General features: G+C 42.1%; 1 protein-coding gene across 2 annotated transcripts; it reads left to right on the top strand.

Annotated features, from left to right (window-relative positions):
• The first annotated feature begins 2,692 nt into the window (after positions 1-2,692).
• On the top strand, positions 2,693-26,999 carry LOC123377741 (putative uncharacterized protein DDB_G0290521). Of its 2 annotated transcripts, XM_045030969.1 has the most exons (6): positions 2,693-2,751; positions 11,589-11,629; positions 14,850-14,980; positions 16,201-17,220; positions 19,971-20,165; positions 26,932-26,998. In XM_045030969.1, the coding sequence occupies exons 1-5, from the start codon at positions 2,735-2,737 to the stop codon at positions 20,001-20,003; spliced, it is 1,242 nt and encodes a 413-aa protein (XP_044886904.1). In that variant the 5' UTR covers positions 2,693-2,734; the 3' UTR covers positions 20,004-20,165; positions 26,932-26,998. The 2 variants fall into 2 exon arrangements, with proteins under 2 accessions (XP_044886904.1, XP_044886905.1); XM_045030970.1 differs by lacking the exon at positions 14,850-14,980 and having other exon boundaries at positions 2,700-2,751; positions 26,932-26,999.
• The last annotated feature ends 234 nt before the right edge of the window (positions 27,000-27,233 follow it).

Raw genomic sequence — 27,233 nt, forward strand, 5'->3', positions numbered from 1 at the left:
ATTGAAACAAAAAGTGCTGTCATCAGCCGTCTTCCAGAGTCATTGCAGCCTCCTTCAGGAGGTTCAGAAATAATTGAATGACTGACTGGATTAGACCTACTCTAGTTGTCTACAATGGGAGTTCTGTATGTGGAGGGCTTGCAGGACAACCACCACAGTTTGCAGTTGATAAACAATGAATTGAAAGGGGCTTCTTTCCATGTTAACTATCAGCAAACTGAGCTGCACCAAATGCATTCACTTTGCTTTAATTAAACAGTAGCAGTAGTATATCTCATGTAATCTCTAGCAGTGACTCTCCAAGCTTCCAGGAAAAAAAAAATAAAAACATCAATTGTTATACAGTGAATCAGATCCTTAGATTAAGTTTGCTCTTTTGAAATCATTTTCTTTCAATACTATAAGAGTCACTAGGTGTTTTATTTTCTCTCCCTGCTGCCCATGCACCTCTGCCCTTTATCTATATCCTGAAAAGGTTACCTGCAATGGAAATTTTTTTTGTGGGGGGGGGGGGGTTTGCTTCGCTTCATTATGATATCAAAAGAAAAGGGTTTTTACATGCATTTTGCCTAGTTTTTAAATTATAAATCTTATCAGCTTTAACTCATTATTTAGACACTGATGGTGCTCAAGGCATGCTAGCTGCTTCCCTAACTAGAGCTGGTCAGGGACTGGCATTTCTGTTCAGCGGGAAATTCCAATATTTTGATTATTTTTCATTCTGATTTGGAATGAAAAGCTAACATTTTCAAATTACCCATACAATGAAAATTCAAAAAAAAAATTCAATTCAGGACCATTAGTCATTTTGTAATATAATATAAAAGTTACGATGAAATGAAATTAAACGAAACAAAACATTTTTACTTTTCTGCCCATTAATTTTTTGTTGTTGAAATCTACAGATTCCCACAAAATGTTTTGATTTCAACAAAACTGCATTTTCTCCATGGAAATCTGTTCCAGTTAAACATTTTCGACCAACTGTAACCCTAACAAAGCTGAAGACAGTCCCAGATCCAAAGAGCTTGCAGTTTAAAAGTGCAAAGAGACAAAGGATAGGGAAAGGGATGTAATGTATGTCAAGGAGGAAGATTCCAATTCCCTCACCTTCACTGGGTAGCACCTGACTCTACAAGTGGTCCCATTCAGCTACAGAGATTGGAGAATCATAAGAGAACAATCACAAAAGCCATAGGACGATAAGAAGTTAATCGGGAGCCCTTGATCAGTGTTAAAAGCACCTGAGAGGTCCAGGAGGGTGAGGATGAAGTACAGACCATGAGATCTGGCCTGGAAAAGATTGTCAAGACCTTGATGAGTGCAGTTCAGTGGAAAGGAGTGGGTAGAAGCCATATTGGAAGGGATACAGGATGGAGCTGGAAGGAACTCAAGGCAACAGTTGCAGACTGCACATTTGACTTCCTGGTCTTTGCTTGGTAACTCATTGGAGCACTAGCTTGATTATGGCATGAGCAGATACAAGTGAATGGAACCTGATAGAAGTTGCTCATCGTTTTTAAACAAACATCTGACAAAACACTTTTTTGGGGAAAAAAGATTCAAAACCCCTACTTTAATTGAAAGGTGAGAAAGCTCCTTCGCTAGCTCTCTAGTCCAGGGAATTAAAAAAACACCCTGTTTTTCATTACAATTCTTTGATTAAAAAACCCTAAATCCTTTCAGGCCTGCTCTAGATTATAAAACAATCTAAAAAACAATTTGTTTTTCTTTGCAGGCCACTTTACTAAACCTCAGGAGTAACTGAAGGTTTTGTGCAGTTAATTAACTAATAAAATGAGAGGCGACAGTTTAAGAAAACTTAAGTTCATTTTCAGAAAGTGTAATTTGCTGATGTATGAATAAATTATATTATTCCCCATAAATCTGTGAATGGCAAACCTTAACTAAGCTTGGCCATTTCTGAAACACGGGGCCAATGTCTTGACCAGAAAAAGACACACATTTGCAGTAGATTTTCAGTATTGCATATGTTCCTATAGATTTTTAAAGACATTTCTCAGCTGTTCCCTGGGCAATTGTTCAACACTTTTGCTGACTGCAGTCCAGTGTACAAAGAAAATCAGTATGAGTATACAGAATGTCAAAGTGGAGAGCTGTCTGGTATATGACACAGCAAAGAAATTCTAGCATCATGCCATTCTTAATAGAAATCGTTATAATCAGATGTTCACCATTTCCCATTTAGTTTCTCCAAATTAATGAAAACATTTGCAATCAAGCAAAATATTTATCCTCTCACACTGTATCCTCCTGGATCTTGCATCAAGACAGTTGGTGGACAGACATGAATGGTCTATTTATTAATCTGGTCTTTTTAAAAAAAAAAAAATCCTGAATATAATATTTTACACACTCACAAAATGCCATATTTTAAAAACCTACTTCATTTTAATGGGCTTTGAATGCAAGAAGAATTCAAATTCCATAATGAAGTGAAAGAGTTATGGAGCAAAGATTGCAGTATCTTCATGGAATACTGTGTGAATTCCAGACTGATGTTTTTTGTGCAGACTAACTGGAATCTATTTAGAAATGTTCATCCATCAGTTATTTACTTATTTATTTATTTACTAACTGACCCTCCAAAGTGGCCTGTACATTGTATGAATGGTTTGTTCCCATTTCCCCTTTAATAATATTCTCATCCTCTTTATGATGTCATCTGCCAAACATTAACAGCCTGACAGAACAAGGCACAGCTACAGGGGAGATGGCCACAGCACAAGAGTAAGTTCTTGTGAATACTAGGCTGGGATGAAAATGTCTGAGAGATGGAACTTGTCTTGATTCAGGATTAGTGTTTTGGATTTTTGAGGTGTTTTTCCTGTCATAAATTCAGAGATTTTAGACAAAGCAAACATTTATTAGCTTATAAAAGTGTGTTGAAAATGTCAAGAAAAGTGGTTAGCTAAATTTGGGGTCTTGTGGGTTGTACCATTTAGAAAAAGAAACTGACGATAGAGTCAAGTATTTTCTGATCCTAAGTACCTTTTAATTCGTCCCTGCAGAGTGCAACATTTTGGTATATTCTGCGATTCACATCCCTGTAGTCCTCACAGTGATTCAGTGTAGATAGAACCTCAGTCTGTTTTGCTTCTGCTGACTCACTTTCACGCCCACCTCCCACTGAAAAAACAATACCCATGAAGGAGGTCCATCCAGGTCATTCAGATTTCTGAGCAGCCTTATACTTTTTGGCCAGACACACATGCTTATGTTTTATGTTTGGAGACTGCTATTATTTCAGTCACTTCTTTATATTCATCCTAAATGAAAGGCAGTGGTTACACCCAACCCACAACAACAAGGCTGAACCCAACTCACAACAATACTAATCTATACAGGTTGCCCTAATTTTGACAAATAAGTCAGTGCATGTTCATATAATTTTAGCTACATATTGAGATACTAAAAACAAAAACAAAAAAAAAGGGGCTGAATCTTTCCCTTTAGCCAACTAGCCATGCAGGGTGGGGATTGCCGTCTCTATGACCAGCACCTCAGAATTCCTGGTAGCCCAACGACTTAAATGATGGATTAACCTTGAGCTGGCCCCTTGCATGAATGTCACCACGAGCAAGCAAGGATTAAGTAGTGCCAGCTAGCATGTGTTACTGATAGCCACATAGGGTACATCTACACCAGTGGTTCTCGAACATTTTTTCCGTGGACCACTTGAAAACTGCTGAGGGTCTCGGCAGACCACTTAATGATCTTTCCAAATGTTGTTTGTACCGTTAGTTAACTATTGTAAAGAGCTTTGGATAAAAGTGCTATCTATATAAAAAAATATTTAACCTTTTTTGTTCTACAAATAAAAGTACACAACTCATTGTAATATCAGTAGTCTTATCAATAGTCTTTCTAATGCAATGAATGTTCCCTCTCTCCCCCACCGCAGCAGCCTCTGAGGTGGGGCTAGGAAGGAGGGCCATCTCTCCCCAGCATCCGCAGCCTTGGAGTTGGGGAAAGTCACCTCTTTCTCTGGCCACCGTAGCCCTGCACATCCCAAATTCCCCTCTTCTCACCCCACGACCCCCTCCCACCTACCTCCTATTCCCCCCAAGCCGCTACCTCACCTTACATGTGCTTCTTCTCCAGGAAATTATCCTCAGACCACGTGAACGGACCTCACAGACAGGGCCAGCCCACAACATTTTGGCACCTGAGGTGGGGAGCTCAAATGACACCCCCATACTCCCTCGCTTGGGCAAAAACTTTGAAAGGTCTCAATTCTGCCTTCTTCCTGTTCTCCTTTATTGGGGTAGGTAGCAGAGCAGTACCATGAGAGGAGTAGAACAACTTAAAATGCCTTGTTCAAAAATTTTAAACACTTAACTTTCAAATGCCTGAACAGCAAACATAACTTTTCTTGTCTGCATAGTCAACACTGGCATTTTTATCTGTTTGAATAATCAAAGTGGTGCTTTCCGTGCCTTCTTGGTTGTAAAGATTTGAACTGCTTCCTGAAGATCCACAGTCTGGGCCAGCTCATGCTCTATTGAGATGGTTGCAAGGCCGACCAGCCTCTCCTGGGTCCTTGTGGAGTGTAGATTTGTTTTTATTAACTTCAGCTTGGAGAAGCTGCATTCTCCACTGGCAATTGTTACAGGAAGTGTTAGAAGTATGCGCAGAGCAACAAAAGCATTTGGAAAGAGGGCGGTCATCTTATTTGTGCACATATATTCCAGAACAGCCTTTGGAGTTGATCCTGCTGAAATGTATCTTGAAAGGGCTTTCAGTTCATCACCTAAATCACTCACAGCAATATCGCACATGTCATCTCTAGTGCCCTGCATTGCTGGTGTAGGTCTTCTTCAGGTATAGTGAAGACTTGGGAATATCATACAACATCCCAAATATACTGTTATGTTCCTTGAGCTGCATGAAACGTTCTTCAACTGACTGTATTGCACAATCTAGCACCTGGTTCAAGAATTCAACTTTGAATTGTTGTTTGGAGTCTCTTATGGGATTATCCTGTGCCTCAATCAAAATGTCATCTTCTTCAGTGACTCTTGTATTCTTGAATGGGTGGGAAAATAGCTTCAGTGTGAAGTTCCTCTGCCAACTTCTGTGCACTCTTCAGAACATTCTGAAATCCCTCATCTGACCGGTAAGACTGTAGGTATGACTTTGCTTTGTGCAGTTGTTCCATTGCTCCAGATATATCAAGGTGAATGCCTTGGAGTCTCTTGCTTACAACATTTATTTCAAACAATATGTCATGCCACAACACTAAGCCACACAGAAATTTGAAGTTATATACGTTTCTGGTGATTCCATTTCCCTCTGCCACTGTTCTCCCATGAACAGTTTCTGTCATAGCATTATCCTCCATAATGGCAACTAGCAGCATCATCTATCTTTCCAATTTGGTGTTTGATAGGCTTTATCACCTCCACTCGACTTTCCCATTGTGTGGCACTCAGTGGTTTCAGTGTCAGAGAGGATGTTCCCAGATGTTGCCTCAAAATTTGCCATCGATGAGTTGATGCAGAGAAAAATACATACACTCTTCTCTGATCTACACTTTTCTTCAGGAATGTGCATGGTTACATCCATTTGAGATGGAGATATGGATGCTGCAGTAGCTGCCAGGTCACCTGCACTCTCACTAACTGGAAGATCAGGCATCTCCTCACCACTCACATCCTCACTGGGGCCAGAAGACTCACCATGAACATTTGTGCCTATGTATCTCAGGAGAGCTTCTTCTTGCTTAGATAGAAAAGCTTCCTTTGCTTGCTTTCTTTTTCTGAATGCTGCCCCAGTAGGGCGTTTTCTTCTTTCACTCATGACTGCTGTCCTGTGCCAGCTCTCAACATTCAGTTGAAGGGGACAAATAAGCAGGCTGGTAGCAGGGCCTGAGTGAGGGAAGATATCAGCGTCTTAAGGGCCTAACTGTCTCCTAGTACTTCAGCTGACTGCCTGTTCTCCTCAAGTGGGTTCAGGGAAGCAGCAGGAAACAGGAAGTTCCCTGAGAAGCTGGTGTTAATCAGTCCAGTCTCCTGGGGGTAGTAGAGAGGTACATAAGAGGCTCCTCCTCCTCTCTCTCCCTGCAGCTTTCTGTTATTCGCTCTCATCTTTTCTCCTGCCTGCCTGTCTCTTGTGCCATCTTTCCTCCAGCACAGCACTCCACCATCTCTGTGCATCTAGAGCAGAGAGAATACATACACACCAGCACCAGACAATTTTCTACACTCTGGGTCCTAGTGGCGCTACCCCACAGTCTGGCACCTGAGGCGGCTGCCTCAGTTCACCTCATGCTAAGGCCAGCCCTGCTCGCAGACCACTGGTGGTCCACAGACCACAGTTTGAGAACCTCTGGTCTATACTGTAATAAAAGACCCATGGCCTAGCTATGACTAGCCCAGTCACCTGACTGAAGTTTGGACTCACAGGGCTAAAAATTACAGTGTAGATGGATCATGCTCAGGCTGGAGCCTGGGCTCTGAAATCCCATGAGCTGGGTGGGTTTCAGAGTCCAGGCTTCAGCCTGAGCCCAAATATCTACACTGCTATTTTTGGCCCCATGAGCCTGAGTCAATTGACCTGGGCTCTGAGACTTGATGCTGCAGATTTTTTATTGTAATGTAGATGCACCCATATATTCTAACTAACTAGGGGGCAGGAAACTCCCTTCTTCCTGGTACAGTAACTGTGCATTCCTCCCCTCACCTCCCCAGTGCAGACCAGTGGGGAGGCTTTGAACTTTCATATTAAAAATATACTGATATAAGTGCTATAGAAATATACAAAGCAACTGTACCCCCTCCTTTACCTTCCCCCCCAGCAGAAAAACTGCACTGACTATTTTCCTTTCCCCAAATTAATTTGAATACTTAGCCAATCTATCCTCCATATTATTCTCCAAGATAAGAGGAGCGCAACAAAAAATTCTCCTAAAAGCCTGTTTATTATAGTTACATGTTGACCATTTTCCTCTTAGGAAAACATCTCACATACAATTCTTTCATTTGAAAGCATGGCAAACCTCTCCATTATCTCTGATGTACAAAGATGGAAAGTCTTTTGCCAAACCAGTCTATACTACTGTGGTCTTCTTCCAAATGAAGAACAGACTGAATCACACTAGGAAGTAGTTATGGAGATCTATACAAATTATGTTGTCATGCAGATCTCCGAAGGGCCCATGACTTTCCTAGGCTTGGTCTACACTACAGATTTAGGCCAATGCTAGGCACCTAAAATTTTAGTCTTCTCTAAATTTTGCTCCCACCGACTTAATTCCACCTCCATGAGAGGCGTAGAGCCAATGTTGATGTATTAGGTCAAAGCAGTGTCAGTGTAGACACTGCATTACTTATATCGACTGTTACTAGCGTTCAGGAGCTGTCCCACAATCCTCCACACTGACAGTACAATTGATACAAGTACACCTGGTGAGGGTGAGGATGTGCACCGCCGACAAAAAGAGCAAAGTTTAGACACGCACAAGCGATGTAGTTATTGAGGCAGCTGTATCCCAACCTAAGTTAGGTCTACTTAATTTTGTGGTGTAGACATGTCCCTAGAAAGGAAAGTTTGTCTAAATCATCTAAACTGCAGCAGGATGATACCTTCTTGCCAGTGGAGAAAGGTCTCTTTCATTGACTGAATCAAAACTACTAGTCTCTCCCTCCCAAGACAAGAAAATGTGCCTTTCACTCATTCATATGGCAGCGTGATGGTCTCTTCTCACCAGAGACAGAAATTCTCTCTCAGTGATTCAGACTTTCCTAGAGGTGAATCTCTTGCATGAAGAACAGTTGTGTCTTCTTAGCAATGGGCAGAGTGCAGGTTTTCTTGGCATCATTAAGGCTGGTGTTAGCTTCTCTCCCTTCCTCCACTCCCCTTTGTTCTCTCTCTTACACCAGTGTCAGTGGAAGGACAGAAGCGTCATATCTTGAAGTCTTATCTGCTGATTGAGGTATATCTGAGACTAATGTGTCCTTGCTGTTATGTTCAGACTTGAATGATGAAGGAAAATATTAGAAGGTCCTAGTAAACACCAAAAATGTGCTCTGATAATTGCCTGGCTCATTTAAAATTCAAAATGGAAATAAAGTGCACATTTTTTACTGCAAGAGTAATGAACCAATGGAACAGCTTACCTAAGGATGTGGAGGATTCTCCATTATTTGAAATTTAAGTCTTTACATTAAAATAAAAATATATTCTAAGAGTGAGGTTCTAGTCTAACCAGAAGGACTTGATGCAGAAATTACTGGGTGAAATTCTGTCCTGTGTCATGCAGGAGTTCAGACTAAATGATCAGAAAGGTCTCTTCTGGCCTTAATCTATTAATCTATGAATTTAACTGCCTTGATACCAGGGCTCTAATGGGGAGACCCTGCCCCGTTATGCATCAAACAGCATTGCATCATGGAAAGGTTCAACCACAACAGCCCTTCGCAAGTACCTGTCTGTATTGGAACAAACAAAATAAGACCATCTTCCTGTTGGAAATAAGTCTCCCCTCATGAGTCATTGTATCTAAACAGAGTCTCTACAATACACTTTATTATCCTCTTTGTTTTCTTGATGTAGGATTAAATTATTACATTTCCAGATATTTTCCCATTGATGTTTACTTAAATAGCTTACATTAAAATTGTAATAATCCTTTGGATGGTCCAGACTGTTCATCTCATTTCTTTTCACTAGGATAGGTCTGCAAATTAGATCTTTCTTCTCCAAGGCTGTCTTGGATGAATGATTTAATTAACAAGGAAAGAAACAAACAAACAACAACAAAAATCTTTACATGCATTCAAAAGGCTTTCAAGCAAAATAATTATGAAAGAATTATTAAAATGTTATGAAAATTCCAGCAGCATGAACTAAAGAGACCACAAAGTGCTATTGGCAGCAAATCATTCAATTCTTAGACACATGTGAGTGGCAAGAACATTTGACGCACTGTACCTGAGTGTAAATCATTCACAGTATATCAACACATGAAATTTAAGATAGTTCACTTTGAATCCAAAACAATTACCACTATGATGATTTTATAAAGTGTCTCTTTTCCTGGGAAGAGAAGCATTTAAAATCACGATCAACTTTGAGCCACACAACTGATGGCAGGTATTCTCATCTCAATGGGCAGGAAATTGTGCACATAAATCCCATGCTAAGATGAGTTAATATTATTTTAAACATTAAGCAGATTATATATATATTTATTTATTCAGGGGCATGCACAGAAATTTAACTTTGATCCCGGGGGGAGGAGGGAGAGGAGCACGTTCTGTGGCAGCTCACTCTTCCCTCCCCTCGCCCTGTCAGGAGCCCGCTCTCCCACCACCATCACTGCAGCCCAAGGGCTGGAGGAGTTCTGTGTCCCCAGCGATTATTGGGGGAGGAGGGGGGGGACTGTGCTCCTGCTTTCCCCCCCTTGTGCATGCCCCTGTTTATATTTTAAAGCCAAATATACCAGTTCTTCGGTTGTGTTTATATGTAATCACTAACTGATCATTTATTTTTAGTTTCTTTACACTTTTTTTTAGAGTAGGAAAACTGCTCTAAACAGATATGTTCTGCCAAGTTATTTTTTTATCTCAGAACAAGGCTAATGCCTATTTCCATATAAGCTTTTTCTTCTTAGCAAGAGGGCATGACAAATGAGGGAGGGAGTAATAGAAAACAGGAGGAATTAAGTCAAAACAACAAAGCGACAGCATGCCTGCCCCCTATAGCATCCAGCCGCCAGTCAAGTTATCAATACACTGCAGAGGAAGAAACTGAAGGGCAAGTTGCTTAAATATGACCCAATACACACAGAACCAAAAATTCTACTAAAGCCAATGGGAGTTTAGGTATTCAAGAAATGCAGGATCAACACAAAAAAATTCAAATTTAGGTGAACACACTCAAAAACTGGCAAATAAACACCAATACACTCAAAGGACAAGGGGTCCACACCTGTTCCCAAAAGTCAGTGGATGTTTTGCCACTGACCTCAGTGAAAACTGTATAGGGCTCCAAGGTCCTGCAGCTCTCACCCACTGTCTTGCCTGGTTGTGGACTCCAGGATTTATGGACATTGTCATTACTTTCATTGGGAGGTCCTGCCTGGATAAATATTGCAGATATTAGGCCAGAAGTGAAGAAACACATTTACAAGCTCTTAAAATCTTTCCTAACCAATCAATTCATACATAGTGCCTTCTAGAATGTCCACCATGCTAACTTGACACAGTTGCATTTTCCCCATACTAAAAGAGCAACCATGTGCTAATAGTTTCAGTCCAACTAACTCAAAAGGAAAAACATCTTTAGGAGAGTATTTCCTTTCTGAGCGTCCATGCTCAGATGAACACAAAATGGCTGCCTAGCTCTACAGACAGTATAGTAATGAGATTTAAAACGTGCCTGAGACAAGATAGTTATAAGAAGATGCATGCTACATACATCACAGCCAGTCTTGCAATTTAGACATCAAAGGCACTTATCTGACCCCCATTTCTATAGTATGTGACCACCTGACAATATTTAATGTATTTATCCTCTCAGCACCCCCATTTTACAGACAGGGAACTGAGACAGGAAACTAAGTGGCCTGCCCAAGGTCACACAGGAAGTCTGTAGCTAGTTAGGAAATGGAACCCAGGTCTTCCAACTCCCAGCACCCTAACTCCTGAATCACTCTGACTCCATGTACAATCACCCTATTAGGTTTCTGTAGCAGAGTGTGTGGCAGGGCCCCCTTGGCTTCTGTCTTTGTAGCCACTGGTGCACTTTATTTTCAGGCTTGTTCCCACCACCATTTCACCAGATACCAGTAACCCTTCATCTTCTGCAGGCAAGAGAGAAGGGAGAGCTACCTCCCTGCTTCCATTCCCTGCCTTTTTTCCTTTCATCCTGTCCTCCTCCGGCTTCCTTCCCCTGAGGCTTTTATGCAGCCCCAGGCTAATTAGGTAGCAGCTGTCTCCGCCTCCCAAGTAGGGCCAGGTTACCTCCAGCCTGCTCTAATTTGTTCCCTGATGAGAAGCGGGCATGACACAGGGCTGAATCTGCAACCCTTTGCCCAGCACCATGTGTCAGTTTCCCTTTTAGATGCTGATGCTCACACACTTAAATATTTCTGATACTACTAGTCCAATAGTACTATACTCATCATAAAGACAAACACAGCGACCCTGAATTGTATTTACATTTGATGTGGGTGCTGTAATTAGCAAATATAATATGTATTTCATGACTTAAAAAGAAACAGCACATACACACACACCCCTCAACCAATGAGCACATCTCCTTTCTTTCTCTATTCTTCTTGCCTTAGGCCCAGAAGCAGTAAAACAAGGATCACTTGCAGGCCAAGTAGTTTTCTCCAAACTCTAACTCCATCTGGCCTGTATTCTGGTTACTGCCATCAGTGGTGAAATGGAATATAATTTAAGGGGCGGGGGAATCAGTGGAAGATAAAGCTGTGCATGTGGATGGAATTCTAATAGTCTAGTCCAGGTGCATGCAACTCAGACTGCTAGACATTAAGGAAGTATAATTAGTGCTAGTAGAACAAAGTCAGCAGCTCAGTTTTTCCTCTCTTTTTTTAGTCAAAATGCAAGACTTGCACTGTATGAAAAGTATGTTCCAGGTAAGAGTGTGACTGAGGTGTGTGTGTGTGGCGGGGGGGTTACATTCATTACTCAGTTGCCAGAGGAAATGACTTGGTGACCTAAATATAAAGCACCTAACCCTGCTAGGTGCTGTGTGTCATTATCTCAGAGGAGACATTCAGCAACTTGTAGTGCTGGGTCCAAGGATTGCAATATACTCAGTCTGAAGCATAGCTTCCCATCCCAGCAGGGTGATCTCAGCCCTCCATGCAGCCAAAGTGGATAGAAGGAGTACGATGTTTGACTTTCACATGAGACCTACAAACAGGTCTGTCCTGCTCTCTGAGAACAGCCCATACCATTACCAGAACCTGAGCCAATCAAAGGGTCTATGAATAGAAGAGACAAATACAAGAAGCTGAAGCAGTGCAGAAGGCTATAGCGAGGTTCTTGTATTCAGCATGGTAGGTAGTTAACATGACTTGCCATTTTGAGTACTCATCCAATTTGATTAAAAACATTAACAAGAGACAGAGAGAAAGAATTAACTTTTAACCAAAGACAGGTGAATAATTAATTCAATGTTCACCAGTAAGGGTGGGTAAAATTTGTGGGAGGGAAACTTTATTGCTCAGGATTTGAAGATATCACATGGGTTTGGATTGAACAAGACTCAATTTGCATAAATTTGCATAAATTTCTAGTGGTCCATTAGCCTTTTCCATCCTAGGCACACACTAGTCTATCAAAATACAATCAGACCAAGCTGTTCTGGGCACCTGCAAAATAGGGTGAAAGTATGTGATAAAGAGTTAGCAAAAATCAGTCAAATAGAGGAAGGATTAAAGTGAGGAAGTTAAGTGACCAATGGAATACAAAAGGACACCCAGAGCTCTGTTGCTGTTACTGGAAAAATGCTCTTACTGGGCTCAGAGAAGACTGTGGAGATAAACTCTGCCAGAGCAGTGTGGGAGACAGCAGTCACCAACTCAGTGCATGAGGTAAGAAGAGAAACTAGCCATCCAGAAAACACCGAAAGTGATGGTACACAAAAAGCTGTGGAATGCACAAGTAAACAAGTTAAACAATGGAGAGAAACTATTATTTTCCACCGGGTTGTTTTCGATGTGATCTATGTACAGCTTTTGTACCAATACCATAACTCTTTTTGGGAGGGGCGTGATTTTTTTATTCATATACAACTCTATTATACAGTGGATGCAGTATACTGGTATAAAGATACCTTATACCCATATGAAATTTATTCCCCTTTCTGTATGGAAATGCACTATGCCAGGATAAGCACTTTTATACTGATATAACATGTCCACATTAAGGAGAGTTGTACTGCTTTAAGTATATCTGGATAGTTGTAGTGGTACAACTTGTGTGGTCAGACAAAGTCTTCCTTGTACCAAGGCATGGCAAAACATTGCTAGACAAAAATGTGATTATCAAGTTGATCATGTCCCATTAAAGGCTTTTACATTTATTAGGGCTGTCAATTAATCGCAGTTAACTCATGCAATTAACTCTAAAAAATTAATAGTGATTAATCACACTGTTAAACAATAGTATAGCAACTGAAATTTTTTTAATAGTTTTGGATGTTTTTCTAGATTTTCAAATATATTAATTTCAATTACAACACAGAATACAAAGTGTACATTGCTCACTTTATATTATTTTTATTACAAAGATTTGCAATCTAAATATGATAAACCAAAGACATTGTATTATTCAATATGTATGCCTCATACAAGTACTGTAGTGCAATCTCTGTCGTGAAAGTGCAACTTACAAATGTAGTTTTTTTGTTACATAACTGCACTCAAAAACAAAACAATGTAAACTTTAGAGCCTACAAATCCACTCAGTCCTACTTCTTGTTCAGCCAATCACTAAGACAAACAATTTTGTTTACATTTATAGGAGATAACGCTGCCCACTTCTTATTTACAATGTCACCTGAAAGTGAGAAAAGGCATTCACATGGCACTTTTGTAGCCGGCATTGTAAGGTATTTATGTGCGACATATACTAAACATTCGTATGTTAGCAGGTGCTTAGAACCCACCATCAGCCATCTTCCCCTATGCCCCAGGGCCTCCCATCCATTGGGGGCTTGCTAATCAACTCCTCCCCCTCCCTTCCAGTGCCTCCTGCCTGCCACAATCAGCTGTTTTGTGGCATGCAGCAGGCTCTGGGAGGAAGGGGGAGGAGCAGAGACAGGGCACACTTGGGGGAGGGGGCAGAACTGGGCAGGAAGAGGTGGAGAAGATGCACAATGGGGGTGGGGACTTGGGAGAAGGGATGGGTTGAGGCAGAGGCAGAGCAGAGGTGGGAAGAGGCTGGATGAGGATGGGGGCTTGGGGAAAGGAGGTGGGTGGAGGCAGAACCTGGGATGAAGTGTGTGTGTGGGGGGGGGGTGGGTTGAGCTCCCTCCAGGCCCAGAGGAAGACAGGTCCTTTGCTGCCATATATTTCATGTTATACCAATTTTGGATGATGATCCAGGACACGTCGTTCGTTTTAAGAACACTTTCACTGCAGATTTGACAAAACACAATAAAGGTACCAAAGTGAGATTTCTAAAGCTAGCTACAGCACTCGACTCGAGGTTTAAGAATCTGAAGTGCCTTCCAAAATCTGATTGGGACTAGATGTGGAGCAAGCTTTCAGAAGTCTTAAAAGAGCAACACTCCAATGCGGAAACTACAGAACCCGAACCAAAAAAGGAATATCAACTTTCTGCTGGTGGCAAAACAAATGAAATGATGAGAATGATGAAAATAAACATGTGTTGGTCCACCCTGCTTCGGATCGTTATCAAACAGAAGTTGTCAAATAGCTGTAAAAAAGTAAATATAATGTGAGCACTGTACACTTTGTATTCTGTGTTGTAACTGAAATCAATATATTTGAAAATGTAGAAAATATCTAAATAAATGGTATTCTATTATTTAACAGCGCAATTAATCATGCAATTTTTAATAGTTTGACAGCCCTAAAATGTATATATAATATTGCTCTATGTGCTACTGTAAATTAAACATGTTAACTATGACAAAGCATTTAGCAAATGCAAAATGCACATTTCTGTGAAACCATTTTCTCTTAAGTAGCATTTGAGTTTTCTTACATTTTTAGTTTCTTTTTTTTTTTTAAACAGCCCAAGATATTCAGCTCTAAATGTTATATGCATGGAATTGCTACTTTTTTCTTGACCAAGCTGTATTTTTCTTCCATCTAATTTCAGATATTGACAGTTATAATTTAGTACAAAGCTCATGGAATACACTAAGTTTTTCTCTGGACTTTCCAAAACCACCTCGACCAGGTACAAAGGCGAGGTCAAAGCCTTCAGACTTGCAAACAAACAAAGTTACTGTAAGTGTTTAAAAATACCACCAAATTTTACTGATTTAAATGCAATGTATCTTCTACATGGAAATAAGTGAGTCACATATAATTCCAATCAGGGGCGGCTCTACAAATTTGGCCGCCCCAAGCAGTCATGCCCGGGAGGCGCCCCCAAGCCGCAGGAGCAGCGGACCTCCTGCGGGCATGACTGCGGAGGGTCCGCTGGTCGCGCGGCTCGGCTGGACCTCCCGCAGCTGCGGGCGCTTCGCTGGTCCGGCGGCTCCGGTTGAGCTGCCGCAGGCATGCCTGCGGGAGGTCCAGCCGAGCCGCCGGCCGAGCGTCCCCTCCGCAGTCATGCCTGCGGCAGGTCCGCTGCTCCCGGGGCTCCGGTGGACCTCCCGCAGGCATGACTGCGACAGGTCCGCCGGCCCAGCCTGCCGCCCCCCCCGGGAAAGGGCCGCCCCAGGCGGGTGCTTGCCCCGCTGGGCTCTGGAGCCGGCCCTGATTCCAATTACACTGTCTGCTGATAGCAGATATCTGACAATCACCCTATGAGTCACTCTATAATTGTCTGTACCATCTACTGCCGGTTAACTTTTATGAAGACAGAAGAAATATCCTGAAGTAGGCCACAGCCCTGTCCACGAGAGCTGAGATGGAAGGGCCCTTCCAGCCCTACATTTCTATGATTCTAGGAGTGTGGATACTGGTTTCCATGTAGGGTTGCCAACCCCCCAGGATTGTCCTGGAGTCTCCAGGAATTAAAGATTAATCTTTAAAGATTTTGTCATGGGATGAAACATCCAGGAATATGTCCAACCAAAATTGGCAACCCTATTTCCACATTGGCTGATATATGCAGAAGAAACATCAGTGGCTGATGGCAGACATGGTAATAGTCTATACAGATCTGAATGGTGTAAACCCCTAAGTGCACAAATGGGTAAAGCTAGAATATATGGGATAAACATTAAGAAAAGGAAAAAGATTGCATATCAGGGGAAACTTCCTGATACTAAGACTTATTAGAGCTGTGAAATAGTTTTTCAAGGGAAACCCCTAAAGCTTGGGACAGATAAAACTAAAATGGACAAAATAGTGGCAAATATACATGGAAGTTCCCCCCCAAAAAAGGTACTGTGTGAGGTTCATGATGGGTTAGCTCTGCATTCTCCCAGATGCCCTCTCTTGGAAAGGAAGAAAGTGGTTAAGATCATTATTAAATGTGCAAACTAATTTTCTTTCAGAAACAGGATAAACTGAAGTCTCCATCCATTCAAGTAACTCCAGAAACCTCAGCATTTCAACTTTCAAAGACAGTATCACAGCCATCTCCTGAGGAGCCCACCCAGGACTCTTCCGAGGGTCCCACCTCCCCGGGCCCTTCCCAGGGACCAATATTGGGAACCTCCCCAGAACCCACCCAAGATCTCATGCCAGGACCCACCCTGGGGCCCTCCCCAGGGCCATCAAAGTCACACAAAAGATTTTTAAAATTATTTTCATTCCTTAAAAAGAAAAAGGCATCTCCCACTTTGGCTACTAATGCAGTTGCTGTTTCAACATTTCCCTCAATAACCAGTGAAACCAAATCACACCCAGGCCTTATAGCTTCCTCTTCGACTACTCAGGCTACCTGTAAGATAAGCGATTTAATTGTTTTCAAGGAGCAGGATAAATCCAAATTTCCACATGCTAAGGTAAACTCTAAATCTTCAACATTGCAACTTTCTACTCCATCACCAGAATCTTCCTCCAAGGCCCTTGCCCCAGTTCTGCCTGAGGCTCCCACCACCAGGCCATCAAGGTCACGCAAAGGGTTTTTTAAATTACGTTTACTTCCCAGAACCAAAAAGGCATCTCCCATTTTGGCTTCTAAAGCTGTTTCTGTTTCAACATTTCCTTCAATGACCAATGAAACCAAGTCACCTCCAGATCTTATAGCTTCCTCTTCAACTACCCAGGCTACCTCCAAGGTAAGCTCAACTCTAGTGAACACCAGCATTTCACCTTCATCTTTGGAAGTCACAACCCTGCATCTAGCAGCTGGTCAAACAGTCCTTCCCAAATTAAACCAACCCACTATTTTGTTATCTGCCAACTCTGCCAAATCAACTACTGACACCCAAGCAATCACCAGTATTAGTGACCCATCTGGAACTGCTATGAAGGGTCCTGGAGAAATGACAAACTTTAACAGCGCTACATCTACACTGACTCCTGGGGCATCTCTGCAAAAGAAAGCGGTGTCAAGGTCTGCACCACTGGTAAGCTTATCTCTGCCATGACTCAGAAATGAGACAAATTTAAAGACTAATTGGAAAGCATTTAATTCCAAGGGTGATTCTGGATTTGATGGAAGCTAGCTCCTATTGTCCCATACAACAACAACAACAAAAGAACCTGCAATATTTCAAAATGGTTCCATGAATGAAACACGAGAAGATGGGGAGCTCCATGTCAAATGTAGGCACCCAAATCCTCTCTATGGATTATATTAAATGGTACCTAAACACATAGACTATTAGGGAACCTACCATATCTGCTCATTTGATTGACCATATATAGGATTTGGATGCCTCATGTTTGGTAATTGGTCTGTGGAATGTTTATGGCTTTCAGCCACTGCAGTTTTTCTTCTTGTTGCCGAAAGATAATTTCTTAGAACCACATGGAGGTGTTCTGCTCACCTTCTATGCTGTCCAGTATGTGGAGAATTTCCCCTCTGCACTTGTCACATCAGAGCCATTTGCTCAGTTTCCAGATACATTTTACTGCTTTCATATCCAATAAGAGACGTAAATTAAGTTGCCAGCTTTGCACTATGGCCCTGACTAAAATGCAAAAGATTTACAGTTAGATAAGCAAGTTTGTTTCAAGCTTTTTTAAAATTGCTACATTAAAAACTCGGCAATCGTAACAAGTTATTTATACAAGATTACATGCCCTAGGTCTGATCTTACAAATCCCCCTGCTTCAGAGAACACCCACTGAAGACATGGGAGCTCAGCACATGGGGCACCTGGAGGCTCAGGCCCAGCAAGTTAGAACAGCCAAAAACCTGAGGCCAAATTCAGCAAAGCTGGCACAGGATGCCCTGCCCTCTATGCCAATTCAGCCTACTGAATGGAGAGAGGGGTGATAGCACACTGCCTGCAATCCAAAGCAATGGGTCATTGCCCTCTATAGGGACTCTGCTGGAGTAGGGTAGAGAGAGAATAAAAACACTCCGCACTGGTCTAACTCTGCTCCTATTGAAGCCAAGGGTAAAATGCTTATTCTGCAATGCGAGACAAAGAGTTAAGCCAATGCAGGGCACTTTTAAAAATCCCCTTCTTCATTTCTTCAAAGGCTTCAGGAAACCCAGCTGGCAGGGGAGTGGTCAGATCCGCACATTTCCTAAATTTCCTTGGCTGTGGCCCATTTAGGTCTGAGCCACCACATTACCCCTCACGCCAGCTTTCCAGCACCAGAGCTTAGTGCCCCAACATCTAACAATGATCCACTAGGAATTTCAACAGATCAAACAGGGAAAAGATGAGCTGTAGTAGCCTACCTCCAAAGCACATGGTGCTAACCCAGCTGTCAGAATACACTTCATTCTTAGCTGAGGTTCGAACTCTCCTGGAGGTTAAACAGGAACCCTATATAAAATGAATTCATCTCTTGATTTATAGCTTGCACCACTCTTACACATTTCCAAGATGCCTCACTGATTTGTCAGGCAAATCTCTGAGCTGGTTATCATTCCTTTCTCTTTTCTCCTCCCGGTGATTTTCTTCTGGCAGCTATTCTCTCCCTGGCTTTAAACAGGAGTGACTGAATTTTAAAAGTGTCCTTTACAGTGGGAAGTAGAAAAAAGAAGAATCCTGGTGATTTCTTAAAGGCACTGGCTTCCTGCATTCTTGGGAATTTTGAGGAAAGTTATAGAGGATGCTGTAAAATACATAACCCCAACTGCCTTTTTATGATGCTGTTTAATGGTTTTTAATGCTTCAGTGTCTTATTTTAGACAAATGTTGGTTTGCAAGCCTCAACAGCTATGCATAACAAATGATCTGACTCTGCTTAACCAAAGGGGTCATCAAATCCCAGGATAATTTCAGAGTTCACTCAGAGTTCAGTGACATTATACTGTAGGCTCTTTACACGCAGGGGCAGCTCTAGGCATTTTGCCGCCCCAAGCACGGCAGGCAGGCTGCCTTCAGCGGCTTGCCTGCGGAGGGTCCACTGGTCCCACAGCTTCGGCATGCCTGCGGGAAGTCCGCCGAAGCTGTGGGACCAGCGGACCCTCCGCAGGCATGCCGCTGAAGGCAGCCTGCCTGCCGCCCTCGCGGCGACCAGCAGTGTGCCCCCCGCAGCTTGGCATGCTGGGGCCTGGAGCCACCCCTGTTTACACGTCTCTTTTCTTTTTGGCTAGGAAGGTTGGCAACCCTGACAAGAAACCAAGCAGACAATTTTTAAAAAGCCAGGTGCACATTTCCCCACAAACTCTGGGCCCACTCCTGCATAGTGATGAACGGATAGGCCAGTGGATGACATTGTTATGGTCAAGACACAGCACGTGCTTTAATTCAGCTCTTGGTTGGGGAAAAGATCTGAGTGGAAAAAGCTGTAAGTGATAAGAGTAGCCAACTGGCCACCAATCCCCACAGCTTTCTCACAACTGTCTACACAAGCCAGTGAATGCTGCAGCCCCAGATAGTCCCTGGGTTTTCAATGTGGAGATTTGTGATGTTCATGAGGTTGCAAACAGGTGTCAAGAGGGCTGTGAACACCCTGCCATTCCCATTTTGCTATGGGATGGGATGGGATGGGATGAAGTCCTGAAGGTGGGGGCTTTCCAATATGGAAAAAGTTGAGCACCAGTGGTCTAGTCTATGCATGAGGAGCTTGAACCTAATAGTGATATCTCACATAAGTCATAAATTCATTAGAAGAGGATCACTGACACCATTTTAACCTCTAAATAAGTCTCCCCTGCCCTTTTCTTTTTCTCTTCTTTCTTATTCCACAGCCTGGAGCAAAATGGGTCCAAAAACTCTTCTAAAGAAAGAATCGTTTTCCAGTTTCAGCAGCCTGCTTCCCTGTGGATAGCACATACAGAGAGTGGTAGCAAGGAATGGTTCTTCCTATCAAATGTTACTAAATAAACCCTGTCACCAGTAACTATGCTGCACACAAAACCACTGCTCCCCAGTGATTTATAGAGGTAATTAGATTGTTTGGTAATGACCTGAACGTTGAAATGAAGGAGAAAAGGGGTACAGGAGAGACATACCGGTTTAAAATAGTATTCAGATGAGTGCACTGAACAAACGTTAATTTGATTATTCTTGCAGTTTCCGTTAAAAAGTGAAGCAGTTTTATGGAGATCCTTATCACGTCAAATTGAATGTGTTCCATGCTCCCAGTTCAAGTCTGGAGGCTGAAATGTGTCTATAAGAAGCTTCAATACCATTTTGGGACCAAACCCTGGGAGGTGTTGAAAGTCCTTCGACCCCTATCAAAGTCAGTGGGAGCTGGAGGATGCTCTGCACTTTGCAGGACCAGCCCAACCTGCTATTAGCCAGGCCTAAGTAAGAGTGATGGAGCAAAGAGATGAAATATGAGATTCCTCTTTGCCTTTCTGTAAGAAACAGCTTCATGTTTACTGCTCTCGTGGACATGATCTCGTGGCAGCTAAGCCACAGTCCAGCTCCATTCCTACACAAGCAACAAAGCAAATCAGAAGATAAATGATCATGACGTCTTCGCTTGATCTGACCTTGAAACATTTTTCTCTTTTTCCTTTCTAAATGCAACTATTTTCCTTCTCCCCTCCTCCCTTCGGGGAGGGCATTTGTTCTTTTTTAAAATATTATGGATGGGAAGGGATTTTACAGTTTTTTCAAGACAAACCCCTCTCATTTGTTGTCAAAATGACAAGCCCGAGGGGAAAGAGGCAAAAATTCTATGTCTGTTGGAACACCTGCTGCCCTTTCCCTGGCAGTATTTCACTATGTGGGGAGTACAGTTATCTGCATTTCGGCACTTGCATCTGTATTTAATACCAAAATTGCCCACAGCAGATTTTGATCTCTCTCAAAGGGCTGCCTTTTTACCCATGGAGAAAACAGGTGAGATAAATATTAATGCTGCTATAATCTAGCCTGCACATAGCCTCAGTCTCTGGGGATGCCTTCACTGCACAGTTAACCCAGGATCTTACCTGGACTTTAGCCCAAACCCCTCTGCCCCCACCTTCCCCACCGAAAACCCCTGACCTGGGTTTGCAGGTGTTTTAAGGCTGGGCTCACTTACATGGCAGGAACGTAAGTTAGCGTTTAGGTAAGTTCCAGTTTAATTCAGGCTGGAACCCAGTCACTTTCCAGTGAAAATAAAAAACAGATGAAATCCAGTTTGGCGCAATATGTTTTAGTAGTCAGAAGAAGTGATGTAGCCGTTGTTTTGATTTTACCACTTACACCCATTTCCTAATAAAAGGCCTGACCCAAAGCTGACAGATCTTAATGAGAAGATGCAGAGGCAGTGTTATCGAGCATTTGGAGCTAAGAACTGGGAATCAGGTGGCTCATTCTATTCTCAGGACTGCCACTCTACTCATGGAGACTTGGCCAAGATTAGCACTTAAAAGGTATAACATTAAATTGTGTCGGCTAAATTGATTGAACTATCATCTAAAGCTCAAGGCAAATTGTACTTTAGCATATGCCAAGCTGGTTGAGTTAAAAGGACAATAAGGTGGATAGAAAGCTGGCTAGATCATTGACCTCAACGGGTAGTGATCAACAACTCGATGTCTAGTTGGCAGCCAGTATCAGTCCTGAGGGGTCAGTCCTGGGGCCAGTTTTGTTCCACATCTTCATTAATGATCTGGAAGATGGGATGGACTGCATCTTCAGCAAGTTCACAGATGACACTAAGCTGCGGGGAGAAGTAGATACGCTGAAGGGTAGGAACAGGGTCCAGAGTGACCTAGGCAAATTGGAGGATTGGACCAAAAGAAATCTGATGAGGTTCAACAAGGACAAGTGCAGAGTCCTGCACTTAGGATGGAAGAGGCCCAGGCACTGCTACAGGCTGGGGACTGACTGGCTAAGTGGCAGTTCTGCAGAAAAGGACCTGGGGATTACAGTGGACAAGAAGCTGGATATGAGTCAGCAGTGTGCCCTTGTTGCCAAGAAGGCTAATGGCATATTAGGCTGCATTAATAGGAGCACTGCCAGCTGATCAAGGGAAGTGATTATTCCCCTCTATTTGGCACTGGTGAGGCCACATCTGGAGTATTGGGTCCAGTTTTGGGCCCCCCACTACAGAAAGGATGTGAATAAATTGGAGAGTCCAGCGGAGGGCAACAGAAATTATTAGGGGACGGGGCCACATGACTTATGAGAAGTGACTGAGGGAACTGGGCTTATTTAGTCAGCAGAAGAGACTAGTGAGGGGGGATTTGATAGCAGCCTTCAACTACCTGAAGGGGAGGTTCCAAAGAGGATGGAACTAGGCTGTTCACAGCAACTCCCATTGGCCTGGAGCAGCAATCCAAGGCCAGTGGGAGCTGCGATGGGCTGGACCTGCGGACGGGGCAGGTAAACACACCAGCCCGGTCCACAAGGGGCTTTCCCTACAGAAGCGGCGACCCTGTTTGAGAAACCCTGTTCTACACTCTACGATTCTGGGGGGACTTCATGGTCACCTCACTGGGGAGGAGTACAGCAGTCGATTTTAAGAGCCCTTTAAGTCAACAGAATGGGGTCATTTTAAAATTGACCTAACTCCATAGTGTAGACCAGTGTGTGAAGAAATTAAAGCAAATGGATATTTTCCTTCAGGTTATGTTTGGCTGTTTCTACAGGGTACTATCAATATGACTGACTGTTATTTCAACATCAGGCCTCACCACTGGGGTTCACAAAGTTTGCTAAGATTGCAAGTCCATCCATTTAGTGGCATGCCTTGCAAGATTTTCCAGCTCTGATTTATTCTGGACTAAAATGAGTCTCCCCTCCATTCAAACAGTTAATTTGCTCCTCTGTAGAACTGCCTGTGCTCATTATAGAGCAAGACTTCCATTAACACAGAACTGCCATTATCTTTTTGGCAAAATACCACAGTGCTCACCTCTGTAATTGTCCTGCATCTGCACTGATGCAATCTCTTTACATTCTATAATTTGAAGTGGGAGCAAGTGGTTTGAGTGGCCTGTTATTTGTGTGACTGGTGAGAAAAATCAAAGAGACAGAGAGAGAGCATGCAAGCGAGCGCTGAATGCCTTACAGCAAAGTGAAACTTCCAAGGTAGAGTTAATTCCAGATGATGGCCAGCAGTGTCTGCAAGTCCCTCATGTGATCTCTCCAGTCTTTCCTCCATCCCCCACCCTCCATTTGCATCTTCTAATTTGTTAGGAAAGAAAATTGTTTTGGGTTTTCTCATGTAAAAATATAAGGGCATGGTACATCTGATCTCCTGGCATTTAACATTTTTATTATGTTCTTATTAAAATAAACTCGCAGTTTTCCAGAGGACAAATATTAGTGCATAATGTACAGTAAGATTCAATGGTGTTTCCAGCAGGTTACTTTTAAAACTCTATGAGATGCATATGGCAGGTTATTTATTTACCTGTCTAATTATGCTATCTATTATGCCAAGTATGGCATTCACCCCCGCACCATCTCCTCGATGATTGCTAGTGATCAAAACAGATGAGTGCCTGAACAAGTGCAAGGGGTCATGTTATCAACTGTTCCATCGTATGCTTACAAGAAAAAGTCCCGTGAAAGACGCAACGTCATAAAACTAAGACAGATAGACCACAGACACATTAAAAATGAGAGAGGGGATGGAAAAGAATTATTTTTTAAAAAGCTGAATCTGACAAGACCTTGACCACAAACCTTATGTCGGCAAGAAACAAACACTAGGTTTCCTAAGCAGTGCACTTCTGCTCAAAAACTAGCTTCCCAAGCTTACCTTTTCCTGTGGAAGAACAATGCTTCAAACTGAAACAATTTATGCCACCTACTGAAAACAAGTATTGCAACAATTGCATTTCCCAGGCTAGCCAGAGAGAAGAACCTACTGAACTCAAGTCGAATTGCTCTTGCCTGCCATGTGCATGAATTAAAGAATTGCTCTGAATTTCAGTTTTGAAACTTCTGACAATAAGAGCAATTTAACAATTCTTGTACATTTTCTAAAAAATAGACTTTTAGCAGCACTTGGAGCTTTTCTGCTCCTTCTTTCCTGCTGCCCATCTGTTAATTCAATAGCCTATCCCACAAGGAAACTGAAGGCTTGGGCTAAGTGGTATTTGATTTGATCTTTACAGTGACTGCAGTTCTTTCAAATAATAACAGGGATCATATTAATTAGTTCACTTTATTTGGCAAGCTTGATGCTTTCAGCCAAACACCCTCCTTAAATCCCACTTCTTTGACAAAACCTTCCTGCACTGCTCTCATCTCTTGATTTGCCCTGTTATCTGGTGTATGGTCCTAGTTACGTCATTAGCTGCTTGGAACAAGGAAATTTCCTTTGGTTGTCTTATAAAGCAGAGACACTTACTGTACACTCCATAAATTAACTGATTTTTACTGTACATGCTATAAAGAAGTGACTCCTTTTTGCAGAAAGTTGTTTACATGTAGGTTATTTTAAATAATGATGTATAAAGACGAGAAGACAGTTAAAACACTTACATGGAAAAACGTTAGTAGGACAAAATCATGTGACATAATTAAAAGGAATTGCAGTACTATGCTGAATGCTATCAAGAGACCAAATCCAGAACACTTTCAAAAGGCAGGGCATGCCACATATTCAGAAATGCATAAACAAACACAGGAGCATTGCTTCTCCGACCTTAAAAGAGAAGATGAGCTATAAGGTGTCTGAAGCTCAACATGATTGTCCAGTGAGAGGTTTTTAAATGTTAAAACTAATACCCTGAACAGCAACAGGTAGCCAGAGAAAATCACGGGAGAGTGAGTAGGTAGAATCTTCTTCATTCATTCCCAATAATAATCTTACTACTGTGATCTGCAGAAGGCATAAACCCCGTTTCCTAGTTAGCCCAATACAGAGTATACCAAACTTGATGCCACAGGTATATGCCATTATCTAGTTTCTATAAAAGTGGTAAAAATAAGCAAGGAGCCCTGACCACACCAGATATCTGATTTTAAATTAGCTCCTGGCCCTGACACACACTAAAATTGTAACTCCCCAGCAAAGCTCAAGCAGCCAAGGAAAATGTCACCTGCTTCATACCATAATACAGGTTTGCTAGATAAGAGAAATATTGAGCCGTGTAATATGTATACAGCAAATGTAAACGATGGTTTAGCTTTCCCAAAGGCACCTCAGGATAATGCAGTATGGGGAGTGTACACTTGATCCCAGCATAGGCCAATGAGAACTGATTCCGTGTCACTGGGATGTTCTGTCAGATACAGCCAAAATCAGTTGTGCTGTTCTAGACCTACTTAATATACCCTCCACTTGGTAGTGCAACCATCAACCACGTCAAGTGTTGCTGATGAATCCAATATCACCACCACAACGGCCTCCCATCCAACCCATCGTGGCAAGCAGAAATATCATGACTTTGGCGCCAATCTAAGTACAGGGACCACACTGGTATCTGAATTGAACTGCATCTGACAGATGCTTTGAATATATTTTCCTCAATTTTTTGTTCCAGGTTCCAGGTTGATTATATTTAATGTAAAAAAAAATACCAACATGTACTATATCTGTGTCCAATTAAAATATATTAACTTAAAATGACCTTGTGGAACAAAGGAAGGGAACAGTAAATGGAACCTGTGCTGCATTCTTCGGGGGGACCCTCGATAGTACCTTGCCATATACGTTTGGGTTGCAACATCCATTGTTCATGAAATACATTTCAGTGCAAATGTTTGGAACACTCAAAAGTATATTTTAACCCTAACGTAGTAAGCTAAACTCTTAATTTATGTCATTCTGTGCTGTTACTTTCATTCCACATTTTTATCCCACTTTTACAAAAAGTTGTTCAGACTAATGCATGCTTCAACACTTGCATTCAGTTAAATTTACAGAGAACATATTGCAGAAATGCTATGTCAGTTCAAGCATGGGGGAAATAGTGTGTCAGCTCTGGCTTATGATCAACAATGATAACATCATTTCTGCATTCATAGAGATTACTCTTTTAGTACTAGAATAGTAAAATCAAAAATGAAAATCCAACTCCCCAGTTCCAGAACTGTATCTCCCTCAGAGCCATCAGAGCCCATTTGGTTCTTCAACATTTTTGATCACAGAAGAGTGCTTGATCATTTATAACCATTGAGTTAGGGTGTTCCTCACTACATTGTTAAAACAGGGTTACTTTAGTCTGAACATCACAACATGGTCATTTATATTTAAGCCTACCCAGTTGGTATCACTGATGCTTTCCATTACAAGAGCATTATGCCCCATTATTAAGATGACTTTCACTAAACAATAGTGAGGCACCAGACTGCTTTTTTCTAAAACAGGTACATCGCCTGTTTCTAACTGCTGGGCCTTTCAGCATCCAATCTTCTTAAAAGGCATTCCATCCACAAGACCCCTAAACCCTGACCCTCCCTTGTGAGGAATCTTCAGCTAGACAACAGAAAATCTTCCCCTCAAAACCCTGTCTTCATGTCCTTCTGCACATGTTGGCATTATCCAGATAATGAGGTCATCCCCAAGATTGTTAGACACGCTCAAGACTCAGTGTATCCCTAGGTAATGGGATTAGGAAATAATTTAATACAGAAATTTAACTCATAATTATTGTTTTATATTTGACTATTCTACAATTTAGAACCATTTCTAGTAGAGACACCTAAAAAAAGAAGGTATAAATTGGTAGCAGCAACAGCCCTGGTGATGAAGTAAAGCCACCAGTGGTATTAAATGTACATGAAATCTCATGAAAAGTCCTTTCATTTCAGCTATGAATGCCTCGTGGAAAGGGGATGGTGCACTGCAAGAGCTACATAGGAAACTACTTTTAAGAAACAAACCATTTATCAGAGAACCAAGAGGAAGCAGATCAGCAGCAAGTAATGGAGTGAGTCACCCAAAAGGCGGCGAGGGGTATTACCAGACATAAGTTTTCATCGCTTGAGATGGGTGTCTAATGTCCTAGATCTCTAGCCCCTACTATGTCTTTTTTAATTTGCATCTGCATTTTAAGCCACAATTACCCTTCCTACAAACACATTCTATTTTGTCCCATCAAGTCCACACTTTT

Source organism: Mauremys mutica, chromosome 9, assembly GCF_020497125.1.
Source record: "Mauremys mutica isolate MM-2020 ecotype Southern chromosome 9, ASM2049712v1, whole genome shotgun sequence".
NCBI classification, from domain to species: Eukaryota; Metazoa; Chordata; order Testudines; family Geoemydidae; genus Mauremys; species Mauremys mutica.

Excerpts from the sequence above, each read along its gene's own strand:
- LOC123377741 (XM_045030969.1), top strand. Across the intron at positions 11,630-14,849 it reads GTATGAAAAGTATGTTCCAG|ATATTGACAGTTATAATTTA; the intron begins GTAAGAGTGTGA and ends ATCTAATTTCAG. Across the intron at positions 14,981-16,200 it reads TGCAAACAAACAAAGTTACT|AAACAGGATAAACTGAAGTC; the intron begins GTAAGTGTTTAA and ends ATTTTCTTTCAG.